This window comes from Colius striatus, chromosome 20 (genome assembly GCF_028858725.1).
Source record: "Colius striatus isolate bColStr4 chromosome 20, bColStr4.1.hap1, whole genome shotgun sequence".
Taxonomy (NCBI): domain Eukaryota; kingdom Metazoa; phylum Chordata; class Aves; order Coliiformes; family Coliidae; genus Colius; species Colius striatus.
Window position 1 is genome coordinate 1,551,968 of NC_084778.1, and position 12,314 is coordinate 1,564,281.

General features: G+C 55.2%; 1 protein-coding gene across 1 annotated transcript in view; it reads left to right on the top strand.

The window, feature by feature from the left end:
- Positions 1 to 7,563: 7,563 nt before the first annotated feature.
- BAZ1B (bromodomain adjacent to zinc finger domain 1B) overlaps positions 7,564 to 12,314 on the top strand; it is a 39,064-nt gene continuing 34,313 nt past the window's right edge. The window contains exons 1-2 of the mRNA XM_062012109.1: positions 7,564 to 7,837; positions 11,496 to 11,612. Coding sequence (XP_061868093.1) covers positions 7,725 to 7,837; positions 11,496 to 11,612 — 230 coding nt within the window. The 5' untranslated portion in view covers positions 7,564 to 7,724. The remainder of the gene's footprint in view (positions 7,838 to 11,495; positions 11,613 to 12,314) is intronic.

The following is a 12,314-nucleotide window of genomic DNA, read 5'->3' on the forward strand; positions in this document are numbered from 1 at the left end:
AAAGGTGTCCCAAAAGGTGCATTGTCACAGGGCAGGTTAGAGGTCAGAGACCCCAGGGACAGGGAGACAGACCCTTTGCTCTTCAGAGCAGGTCTTTTAGATCCTTTAGCCTTCAGCTTTTTGAGCATTTTTGAGCTGTTTCACTTCTCAACTCAGAGGGAGAAAGATGCAGGTGGGAGAAAGAGACTGGAGACCCAGGTGAGACACTTGCTGGGCTGTGCTCTTCTTCCTCCACCGAGACAGGGACCCTTTCCTGCTCTGCTTTGCTCTGTGGCAAAGGATCCCCAGGAGAAGAGCTGCTGCCGTTTCTGTGATGTTTTAGTGCCAGTGCAGTGAGTGTAGAGCAGTGAGAGACTGAATTGTGACATCTGCCACCTTAATAAATTACCTATTTCCAGCCTCCTGAGACTGTGACTCGTAAAGTTCCAACCCTTGACTTTGTAAAACTGTCTCCAGTGAAAGTCTCCAGGAGGGACTTTGACAGACAAACACGAGGCTCTGAGCTGGAACACACAGCCTGGGATGCCAAGGCTGTGTCCCACAGGAGCAGAGGGATCCCACCTCCAAGCCCCTGTGGGGCTGGCAGCAGCAATTCAAATTGAGAAGTCATTACAACGAAGTCACAGACCTCATCCAGCAGATGAAGAGCTCCAGGAGCAGAGATCATCACCCAGGAGTCCTCACCAAACTCACAGCATCCCAGCATGGTGGGGGCTGGCAAGGCCCTGCAGAGCTGCTCCAGCCCCAGCCCCTGCTCCAGCAGCTTCCCCTGGCTCAGGGGGCACAGGAACATGTCCAGTGGGGGTTGGAAACCTCCTGAGCAGGAGCCTCCACACCCTCCCTGGGCAGCCTGGGCCAGGGCTCAGCACCAAAGGAGTTTCCTCCTGTGCCAGGGCACTGCCTGTGTTCCAGCCTGTGCTTTTTTGCCCCTTGTCCTGGCACTGGCCACCACACAACAAATACTGGCCCCAGCCTCCTGACACCCACCCTTTAAGTGTTTATCAGGTCCCCCTGAGCCCAGGCTTCTCTTCCAGGCTGAGCAGCCCCAGGGCTGCAGCCTTTCCTCCTCACACACATGTTCCATCCCCTCAGCATCATGCTGTCCCTGCACTGGCCTCTCTCCAGCACTTCCCTGTCTCTCTGGAGCTGGGGAGCCCAGAACTGGCCACAGGACTCCAGCTGAGGCCTCAGCAGGGCAGAGCAAAGGGGCAGCAGAACCTCCCTTGACCTGCTGCCCACACTCTGCTTGATGCCCCCAGGATGTCACTGGCTTCTTGCCCACGTTGCCCGTTGCTGGCTCACAGTTAGTTTGCTGCCCACCAGCACTGCCAGGTCCCTCTCCTGGGACTCCACCAGGCCATTTCTGATCTGCTGGCAGTGGGCTGCAGTTTTGCCACCTCAGTGCTGGGTTACAGGGGGCCAGGTTTAAGGCTTAACTCTATGACCCACACCAAAGTCCCTGAAGGACACAGGTGCCAAGGCAAGCTCTGCTTTGATGTGGCCAAGTCCCAGGTACATGAGAAGGTCACCTCATCATTTTTGTACATCACCAAGGAAGGGCTCAGGGCACTGCTTGGGAAATGCACAGCTGTAGGTTCCAGTTAAAGCCCAGCACTCCTGTCAGGAACATAGAGCTTGTCATGATGAGCAGTGAAAGTGAAATGTAGCCTTAATGAGAAGCTGCAGGCAATGGAGAGTGGCTTTGTCAGAGTCACTGGTGGCTTTTGCTCTTAAAACATGAAGCTGTGTGACTCACCACGGGGATCTGGTCCTATTTCTGCAGCCAAATGCTGCTGGGAGGCTGGGAGCACTCCCTGCTCTGCAGGCCAGGCCAGCTGGGGACAAGTGCCACTTGCCACAGCCCGTGACAGTCCCAGTTGTGGCCCTGCTGCCACATTGTGCCTACAGTGTGTCACTTTGCTTCCCCTGCCTGTGTTACCTGTGCATGGCTGCAGCCCTGCAGCCCTCCAGGCCTGTCCCACAGGAAACCTCCCAACACCTTCATCTCTGTCAACATTTCAAGGATTGGAAGCAGACTCATTACAGATCATCTACAACTGAGGTGGGGTTTAAATGCAGGTTCATTTGAATAGGTGACATCTCTGCCTCTTCCTCCTTGACCTTTTCCTTATTGGCTTCTGGAACATCTGCAGGATGGGAAACATTTGTCTTCCAGCTGTGAGGTGTGAGTGGTGTTTCCCCTTCCAAGAAGGCATTTCAAAGCACATCCTGAGTACAGGACACACCACTATCTCTGCTCTCAGGGATCTGTGCACACACATAAAACTTTACTGCGATGTATTTATCACTTTTGGTGTTTATTTCCAGCATCATAAACGGGGTTGAGTTTGTGTAAAGCAAATATTGATCTGTCGGGACGACTGAACTCCAAGATCTAAGCTGTGGGTGAGGAAGAGGCTGAGGATGCTGCCTGGTGAGACTCAAGTGAAGCTTTTGACACTGTTTCCTGCAGCATCCCCCTGGAGAAAGCGGCTGCCCACGGCTTGGATGGGTGAAATCTTCATCTGGCCGTTAAACCTGGAGGCCATTTGTCTCTTCCAACAAACCCAAGGTCACTGTTGGTCCCTGCACAGGCCCATGCAGTTCTGGTTTAAGCCTGGTTGGGTGAACAAAGCTCCTGCAGCTCAGCCCATTCCTCCTGGTTGTGATGTTGGTGTTCTGCAGGGAGGAAAGAGGCACCCAGAGCTGCCCAGGAGGTGCCATGGGGAGCAAAGCTGACACTCACGTGGCAGAAAACCCAGCCCTGCAGCAGCTGGGGACAGGGATGGGCACAGAGACCTTGTGTGAGGTGCTCTGAGCTACCAGATAGAATCATCTCACAGGTGTCAGCAGGCAAAGCCCCTTCTCCTTGGCTGGCTGTGGCCAAGGGACCTCCAGGCCTGGTGCCTCATTCCCCTGGGAGGTGTCTGGGTAGCTCCTCTCCCCCTTTCAGAGTGTGTCTTTTGCTCCCCAGGAACCCAAAGGGCACTGTGAGGCACAGCAGGTACCATAGCCCAGGAGTGAAAACAGGCATCTGCAAGCTCTGAACCACTGTGTAAACTTGTCATTGAGAAAGAAATGGCTTAAAAAGGAAGGGTTTAATGTCTGGCAGACACAGACCATGCAACAGAACCCTCTGAATGGCCTCATGGCTGAGGGTGAGCAGCCCACACGTGCAGGGATGCCATCTGCCACCTCCAGCCCCTGGGAGGCTGCTCTGCAAACACCCCAGCAGGCTCAGGGCTCAGAGACATGCTGCTCATCACTCTCCATCCCCCCAAACCTGGGCTGTGCTGTTACAAACGGACTGACAAGCCAGCTAAGAACAAAATGAAGTGCTTTTAGAGTGGAACCTCCACACCATGGGAATGATGTGACACGTGACCTTCCCTGACAGGGAATGACATCCTCGGTCTGTGACCATGAAATGTCAGCCCAGGGAAGGGCTGGGACTGTCAGGAGCCACCCTGCAGGTAGGACAGGTCATTGCTCATGTCCCCACCTCTCTGTGCCCTGCAAGAGCTGCAAGTCCTCAGCGAAAACAGGCTGAAGGAGTTCACAGTGTGTAGACACAGAGGCCACAGGCAGCCCAGCAGAGTCAGCTTGAACATGGCTTTTGCAGGGCAGTGCTGGCATGGGACTGTGGCAGGAGCAACTCAGGGGGAATCTGACTGAGGCCAACATTCAAAAATGTGAGTCATTTTCTCATGCTGCCCCTTTGTCTGTCTCATTTATAGCCACATGTAGCAGTTGTGCTGAGCTTTGGTACCTCCCTGGTGTCCTCAGCACCTCCACACCAGCTGCACCCTCCTCATGTGTGGGGGGATGTGCCAGGCCACCCCCTCAGCCAGGTCTGTGAGTGTTGTCCTCAGCACAGTCCTGTCTCAGGCATCATGTCACTGCAGGGAGAGGAGTTCACAGGGTGAAACACGAGGACATGGGAGCTTGCCAGCATTAGTGGCATCAATCCAGCTCTCCAGATGAATACTTGGTATTCCAAAGCCAAGGATGGAAGAGATAGGATGATACAGATGTCTTCATATCATCCTGGGGCCATTCTCCACAGAGGCACTTGTAACACCCTGTTACTTTCAAGCCAGTGAGTTTTCACATGCACTCACAGCATGTGCAGCCCCACAGGGCCGTGGATGCCAGCTTGCATCAGCTCAGCACGGCACCACTCGCCTTACAGTGCTGCAACACTGGCCTGCAGCACCTTCCCCCTCCCCATTCCCCATTTCATTCCTCTCCACCTCTGCTCTGCCCTGCTGAGGCCTCATCTGGAGTACTCTGTCCAGTTCTGGGGTCTTCAGCTGCAGAGAGGCCAGTGCAGGGCCACCTAGATGCTGAGGGGCTGGAACGTGTGTGTGAGGAGGAAAGGCTGTGGGAGTTCCACTTAAACACAAGGCAAAGCTTCTTTGCTGTGGGGGTGAGGGAGCCCTGGCCCAGGCTGCCCAGGGAGGGTGTGGAGGCTCCTCAGGAGGTTCCCAAACCCACCTGGACAGGTTCCTGTGCCCCCTGAGCCAGGGGAACCTGCTTGAGCAGGGGCTGGGGCTGCAGCAGCTCTGCAGGGCCCTTCCAGCCCCCACCATGCTGGGATGCTGGGATTCCATGATCCTCTTCCCTTCACCTCACTCTGCAAACACACACATGCCAGGCTTATACATCATCTGCTTTTGTCTCTGAAGAGGGAAGATCTGGGCACATCCTCAGAGGCACAGCCCCATCTCCTCCAGTGTTCATCTGCTCAGACAAACCCCCTTTAGTTCCAGCAGGCCTGCAAAAGCTGTTCCAAACACCTCTATTTCCTACATTCACATCTTTCAGCTTTAGAACACAAAGTAACTGATTAAGTCCCCAACAAATGTATTTCCTGCTGAAAGGGTTTTCTGCAGCATCCAGTCTCAGGAGGTTTTTGGGGTGTGCATTTGGCCATGGGTTTATTTCCCATACTGAGATGGTGATCAGCTGTGGTGTGAAGGCACCAGTCTTCTACATTCACAGAGAATGACTTGCAAAGAAGCTCTTGGGGTGGCAAAAGTCTGAAGAACAACAGAGTTTTCCACCCTTAAGCAGAAAAGTGACCCAGAAATAACTGACAGCTTCAGGACAGTGTTATGTAACCAGAACCACTTGCAAGGTTTAAAGAACAAAGACTACAAAGCACCTACCACAGAGCAGAGCTTCAACAGAGGGGTTTTCAGAATGACTTCTGTGATTTTAAAGAGAAAAGGGAGGAAGAGGTTTCATTCCCCAAGGGCATCTGTGGCTCTGCAGCCATCACTTTTTGAGAAGCCTGCTCTCTTGCTTGGCAGGTCAGACCTTTCTCTGGCTGCTTTCTCCTGCCAGGGATTTCCTCGTTGCAGAAGCTGCTCTTTTTGGTTGAGTCTCTTTGGGCCCAGCTGTCTCCAGATTGAGCAGCTCCATTTGCAGTGTCTTTGTGCCATGTGTCCTCTCTCCCTGCAGGTGCTCTGGGCAGCAGGACATCACTGACACCAGCCCTGGTGACTGTCTTTCCAGGAGAACAATAAAGGAAAGAAGAATGGTGAAACTGCAGGCCAGGACAGGCAGCTGGGGGTGAGACACAGCAGCTTGTGCCCAAGGAGGTGGCATTGGCTGAGAAGTTTGTTGTTTGCCCCCTGTTGAGAGGGAGCTGAAATGGGTTCAACGTTTTGCTTAGATCATTTGCCACCATCCCAAGTGCAAAAGCCATTTTAAGTGTCTCCTGGTCTGTCATGACACAGGCAAGTTTGCAGTGACCCAGAATGAGATGCCAAGTTCTTGCTGGTTGTCTCCAGCAGCCTCTGTGAAGGGCTGTGCATCGAGGATGGCTCTGAGCACCCTTCCAGCAACTCTGCCCCTTGCTCCCCTCTGCTGTTCCTCCCTTGAGCACAAGACAGATCATGTCACCTTTCACTGACCAAGAAAGATACACGAGTGCAGGATGGAAGACGAACAGAGGGCACAGCCTCTGAGCAGGGCTGGAGAGAGGATGGAGAGCCCCAGGCAGGTGACCTGGGGATGCTGGTGAAGGTGAGAGAGGTTGAGAACCACAGCTGAGGACTGTAAGTGGGGTGCAAGAGGTCAGATGAAGCTCCCGGTCGGGGCAGGAGTTGTGATTAAAGCCTCTGAACCTGGAGGAGCTGAAGCTGCAGAGATATCCCTTGTCCAGGTGAGCAGTAACACTGCTCCACTGTTGAGGTTTGTCCCCTTGCACAGACTCTCCTCACCACACCAGTTTTCGTATCTCACGAAACAGAACAGACCATCAGCCCTGGGAAATGCAGCCTTCCTCTTCTTCAACAGAGAATTAGAATAGAATCCATGAGTCGGGTTTCCTTGCAGTCCTCAGCCCCCTCTTCAGGGAATCTCTGGTGCTCGCGGGGACGTTGCAGCCGCTGCCCAAGCACAGGACCGCCATCTCCTGGGCAGCCGGGGAACGCGGTGTGCCAGCTGGGAGTGGCAGTGCTCCGAGTCATCCAGGGCACTCGCAGCCCCCTTTGCTCGGTAGGAAGCCGAGGGAGCTCTTTCTTAACGAAGCTGGGGAGAAGTCTGGAGAATAAACCTTACAAGAAGCAGCTGATGGGGATGTTGAGCCTGGAGAGGAGGCTGAGGGAGACAGGAGCACCCGGACACTCCCTGGCAGGAGGCTGCAGGAAGGTGTAAGTCAGCCTTTGCTCCCATTTCCCAAGAGGAAAGGGGCTGGAGCTGCCCCAGGGGAGGCTGAGGCTGGAGCTGAGGCAGAACTGTTTCCCTGAGCGGGGTGTGAGCCCTGTGCCAGGCTGCCCAGGGAGCTGGGGCAGTGCCCAGCCCTGGAGGGATCCCAGAGCCCTGGAGCTGAGGTGCTGAGGGCCACACTGAACACGGCATTTGAAGCAGCAGCAGCGACCCGGGGTCACTCGAACGTGCTTTTAACACGCCCAAGGTCACTCCCGGTCACAGGGGAGGGCTCGGGGCTGGTTCCGCTGCGGCCGCTTCGGCTGGCGGCGGCTGCCGGGAAAACACCGACCCCAGACACCCCATAAACAGACAAACCAACGCAACGCCCCAACGTTTAACTGCTTGTCTCGGCTCCTTTCGCGGGAGCGGCACGGACGGGCAGCCCGGGCCCATCCCGGGCCCCTCAGCCGCCGCCGCCTCAGGCCGCCGCCGCCCCACAATGCCCCGCGGCGCCCTCAGGGGGCGGTGGGCGGCACGAGCCGGCCGCGGAGGACAAAGCCCGGCGCGCGCCGCCGCCGCGGTACCCGGATGTGCGTGAGGGGGCCTATGGGGGGGGGGAGGGAGGAATCGGCGCGTTCCGATTGGTCGCCGCCGGGAAAGCGCCGCGTCGCGATTGGCCGCCGCGGGGAAAGGGGCGGGCGGATAACGGGGACACAAAATGGAGTCGCGCTCTCTGCCACTTACATAACGCGACCTCTCACCTCGCGCGCGGTGCGCGGCGGCCTGCCGCGCCGGTTGGCGGGGCGGGGGTGATCGGCGTGCCCGCCGGCCAATCCGCGGGAGGCGGAGCCGGCGCCTAGCCAATCGGCTGGCGGCGTGGGCGGGCGCGGCGGGGCGGGGCGGGAGGCAGGCTCGGCTGCGCGCCGCGAGGCTCGGCCCGGCGCCCGCCCGGCAGGGGGAGGGGAATCTCCCGCCATTTTTCAATCCTCCCGCCCGGGTCCCGCCGCCGCCGGGGCCGTCGCGCGGATCCGCCGGCTCCGGCCGGGCCCCTGCATCGCCGCGCCATGGCGCCGCTGCTCGGCCGCAAGCCCTTCCCGCTGGCCAAGGCGCCGCCGCCGGGGGAGCCCGGGGAGCGGTTCGTCATCCCCCACACGCAGGAGGCCTTCCGCACCCGCGAGTATCCGCTTGGCCCGTGGGCGCGGGGAAGGGGGACCGGGGCGGCGGGGGAGGGCTGCGGGGCCGCCGCTGTCACCTGCCGCCGTGGGGCCGCCCCCGGGCCGAGCGGTGCCGGCGCTGCCGGGCGCGGACACGGGCTCGGCGGCGGCCCCGGGGCCGGGCCGGAGCGGGGCAGAACAAAGCGCCGGCGGGGCGGCGGGGAGCGCCCGGCCCGTGAGGGGAGCGCGGCCCGGGCCTGACAAGTTTGTGACCGGGGTTAAAAGGCGGCTCCCGGGGATGGGGCAGCGGCTCGGCCCGGCGGGGACTGACGGGGAAAGGCTGCCGGGAAGCGGGAGTTGCGTTGCGTGCTCGGCGGATACCGGTACATAGGGCTGGATCAACGCCATCGGCGCAAAAGCAGGTCTGGAGTTGGGGGGGTTGAAGTGCAAACGTGGGAGGCGTGATCCCGTGGGTGAGGGGTGGCTTTGGAACTGGCCAGCCTCGAGGAGGACGGGCAAACAGAGCCAGGAGCTGCTCGCCGGTGAACAGCCCAGGCTTTCGGTCTGACCGGGAGACTCTGCTGAGCTGCTCTTGCACGGAAAAACGTTCATTTAGTGGTTCCGCGAGAGGCGGTCGGCGTGTGCCAGCGCTCGGCGGCAGCGAGGGGATGGAGCCGGGCACGGCGGATCTCTTGTCACAGCCCCCAGGCTGAGTTTTACCGAGCAGGTCCCCAGGAGGGCCTGGAGTCGGGTGCCAGCACCTGCAGGCTGCTGCTTCAAGAGGCTGGTTGGTTTGTTTCTGTTAACTAGGACCAAAATGTGAGGGATGGAGGGCTGGGGGAAGGACTGGAGTTGAGAAGGAGGTGCCTGAGTATAGTTTGGAGATGTTGGAAGACAAAGGGATCTCAGAACTTGTACAGACCCCTGTGTTGGGGAGTGTATTGTTACTTCGGTGTGAAGAACAGCCAGTGAAAGCCCCCGGGAAGAATGAAGCAGCTTTTGAAGAGGAAATGCAGATCCAGGTGCAGATAGGCATTGCTTAAGCATTCAGCCCAGTCAAAAGACATGAGGTAGGGCATTAGATAGGTGAGATTTTATTGCCAAAGCTTTCGGTCTGTGACTCAAAAAACCTACTGTTGTGGTGTGTGCAAACTGAAAGTAGCTCAGTCATCCAACTGATTAGGCAGAGACCTATGCACTCTCTTCCCCTGTGAGGAACAGTCAGTGATCAAACAGGCAGAGCTCTGGCCTAATTACTACTTTTGTAAAAGAAGATGTAGCCTGAAGGTTTGCTGCCTCATGGGAACAGCACAGAGGAGTTTGTCAGGGGTCTGTGAGTGGATGGAGAACGTGTTTCTGCAGCCACTTGGATGGTATTGCCTTGAAGGAAGGATTTAGATGGTTTCTTGGCCTCAAAGGGGATGGTGGTAGGTGCAGTCAGAAGGAAAGAGGAAACCAATGCAAGCACTGAGATTCTAGAGAGATGCTCTTCCCTGGGAGAAAGGGAAGTAGATCATCATTTAATTTCCCAGTAGTATATCAATTATTTGTTTCTACCACAGGCTCACAGAGCAATGTAGTGAGCTCTGTGAGAAGTGTGCCTTTCCTTTAGCACTTGTGTTTTGGCACCTACTGAATCCTTCCTGTCTAGGTGATGTCCCTGCCACAGGCCTGCAGAAGGAAAGCCTCAAGGAGGCTGAAGTTGCTGAATGAAGCTGAAGACTGGTGTTGGTTGTGTGTTTAGACTCCTGTGTGCTGTCATAACTGAATTTGCTTTTAACTCTTCTTTCTATGGGAAGGAATAGTATTATGGTTGCAGTTTAGCTATTATTGAAGTGGTTAATTGCTGTATTTACAAGGAGAACTCCTGGCAACTCCTGGCTTCCTTGCTTGAGGATTCTTGGTTTCTTGTTTGATTTTTCTGGATGGGTTTTTGGGTTTTCCTCACACTTGTGCTCTGGTTGGCAGTGCTGTGCAGGTATGCCTCTGCAAGCTGTGGTTACTCCATGCCACTGCCCCACGACAGACAGTGCTTCCTGTGCCCTGCCTTGGAGCACTTCTCGTTTCTATGGAAACCTGAGCATCTTTGAAGTCTCAGGAGGAGTAAGAAGTGGTGAAAAGGCTTGAAACTTAGTGAGGTGATGATTTGTCACATCACTGTTCATGTGCTGAAGAGCAGAAGGCCCCTAAAGTGGGGAACAGCAGGATTTCTCCTTGGCTTTAAACCCAAGGGAATGCTGTCAGCAGTGGCAGCCTCCTCTGGAGGTGGCTCTGTTCCTGGCTTATATTTTCCTGTGGCACCAGTTGCTGTAAGATCCCTGGCTATCAGTGTCCCCACTGCAGCTTCTGTACATTGTTGTGCTTTACCTTGAGGCTATGAAGAAAGGTCCCAAGGAAATTGGCTTTGTTGAAGTTGTCATTTGCCTTCCTAATAGGAAACTTCAAACACCCAGAGAGGTTGCTTGCACTGAAATGTGGTGAAAGAAAAAGCATGTGCAGGCTGGGCTGAGGGATGTGCTGTGGCTGCTGGCTCTGCCTTCGCAGCAGCACGGAGCAATCTGCTTGTTCCCACAGACACTCATAATCAGCACTTGTGCTGCAGCAGGCTGAGCTGTTGCAGTTGGGAGTGTGCTTTGTACTCTCTGCTCCCTTTTCTGCTGGAGAGCACACTGAAAGAGAAGGGAAAGATGCCTTCCTCGCCTCTTACAGCTTCTGTAAGCATATGGCAACTTCAGCAGGCTGCTGTGGGGTGAATTGAGATGGATTTACCCTGTGCTAGCTTCTCTGATAACTGTGCCTCTACATGTTGTATCTATAGAAAGCATGACGTAGCTTCTGTCTGTTTACCCTGACAGTTAATGACTGCTTAGGTGGGATGGATAGAGCACAGGCACAGATGCTTACAGCAGAGTAGCTAATGCTGTAATTCATAGTGCTGCCTGCACCACGGTGACTTCCCTGCACACCCATTAATCCCAACAGCCAGGATAACTTAACCTTGAGGCTGGCTGGGATAGGAGCAGGTGACGTGGTTGGTGAGGAAGCTCCTGTTGTGCTGACACAGGAGGCTGCCCATGTTGGAAACCAAAGGAAAGGTTGCTTTCCCAGCAGCTTCAGTTTCAAAGCTTTGGGGGTTTTTCCTCAGAAGAGAGGGGGGCTGAGGGGGCTGTCCACCCCCTAGGTAGGCTGGTAATTTGCATCTAGAGTTTGTAAGGTCACACTAAGGCACTAATAGCAGCACTTCCCCATCAGTTACCGTCAGGCATGCAGCAGTGTCCGTGCCACGTTTCCTGCACGTGCCTCTGATGATGTTTGTGCTGTTTTCCAATGAATCAGCCTGGAAAAGCTGAAAAGTAGCTTGGCAGTTGCAACAAAACGTTCAGCCCTCTATATTCTCCTTGTGCAGTTCAGCTGAACTGATGGTGGTGTAGCACCTTCTGTATGCCAGTGTGGAGTGGCACTGGCATGTCAGCCGCAGAAACCCCCAGTGCATCCTGGGCTGAAAACCCATCGGATTTACCACAGCATCTCCGTGGCAGGCAGACTCAAACTGTACTGTAGTGATCCTCAGCCTTTGTGCATCCCAACAGTAAGGGTTTCACTGATTTTGATTGTCTTGTGCTGCTGTGATTGTGCTTTCCCCTGCATAAATCCTGTTTTCCTGAGCTGCTGCTCCTACAGAGAGTATGAAGCGCGTTTAGAGAGGTACAGCGAGCGAATATGGACGTGCAAAAGCACAGGAAGCAGCCAGCTGACGCACAAAGAGGCTTGGGAGGAGGAGCAGGAAGTTGCTGAGCTGTAAGTACCAGCCAAGAAATTGATATGTGTGTGTCTTTATGCACTGGGGCACAAGAGTGGCCTTGGGAATGGTACGTGATTGCTGGTTTCTGAGGTGAGGCAAGTGGCTTTCTCCTGGCTGAAAGCAGATCTTGAGGATCCTGGAGTTCAAAGCAAATTTGATGCCATCACTAATGCAGTTGAGTAATGTACTTATTCAGTGCTGTGTCTTGGAGTTACTTGAACCAAACTGGTGCAGCTTATGGCACTTGGCTTATTTAAAGCCTCCTGAGTAAAGGGAATGTTTTGTGGGAAGATACATCTTGAAGGAGCTGAAGTAAAAAATGCAGCCAAAAGAGGCTGTTTCCCATCAGCCAGGTCCAGAGCTGTGGTTACTTTTTTGCACATCTGCACTTGAATCAGTTGTACTGAATACAAAGGTTATTTTGGAGTGAGATGTTGGGGATCTGCTCTGCTTGAAACAATAAAGGACAAAGGGAAAGCAGCCAGACCCATTACTCTGCTCAGACCACCGGTGTTTCCCAGCCTGCACTGTCCCTGGCCTCCCTGTGTAGCACAGGCATCCAGTCCTTGGTTGGGATCCAGAGTGACCCTTACCCACAGAAGTGCATTTTCTGTTGGGATGCAAGTCCTTGGCTCAACCAACATCTGTAGGCTTTGCTCCTACCAAGGTGTAGGAATTATGCCAAACAAATGACAGTT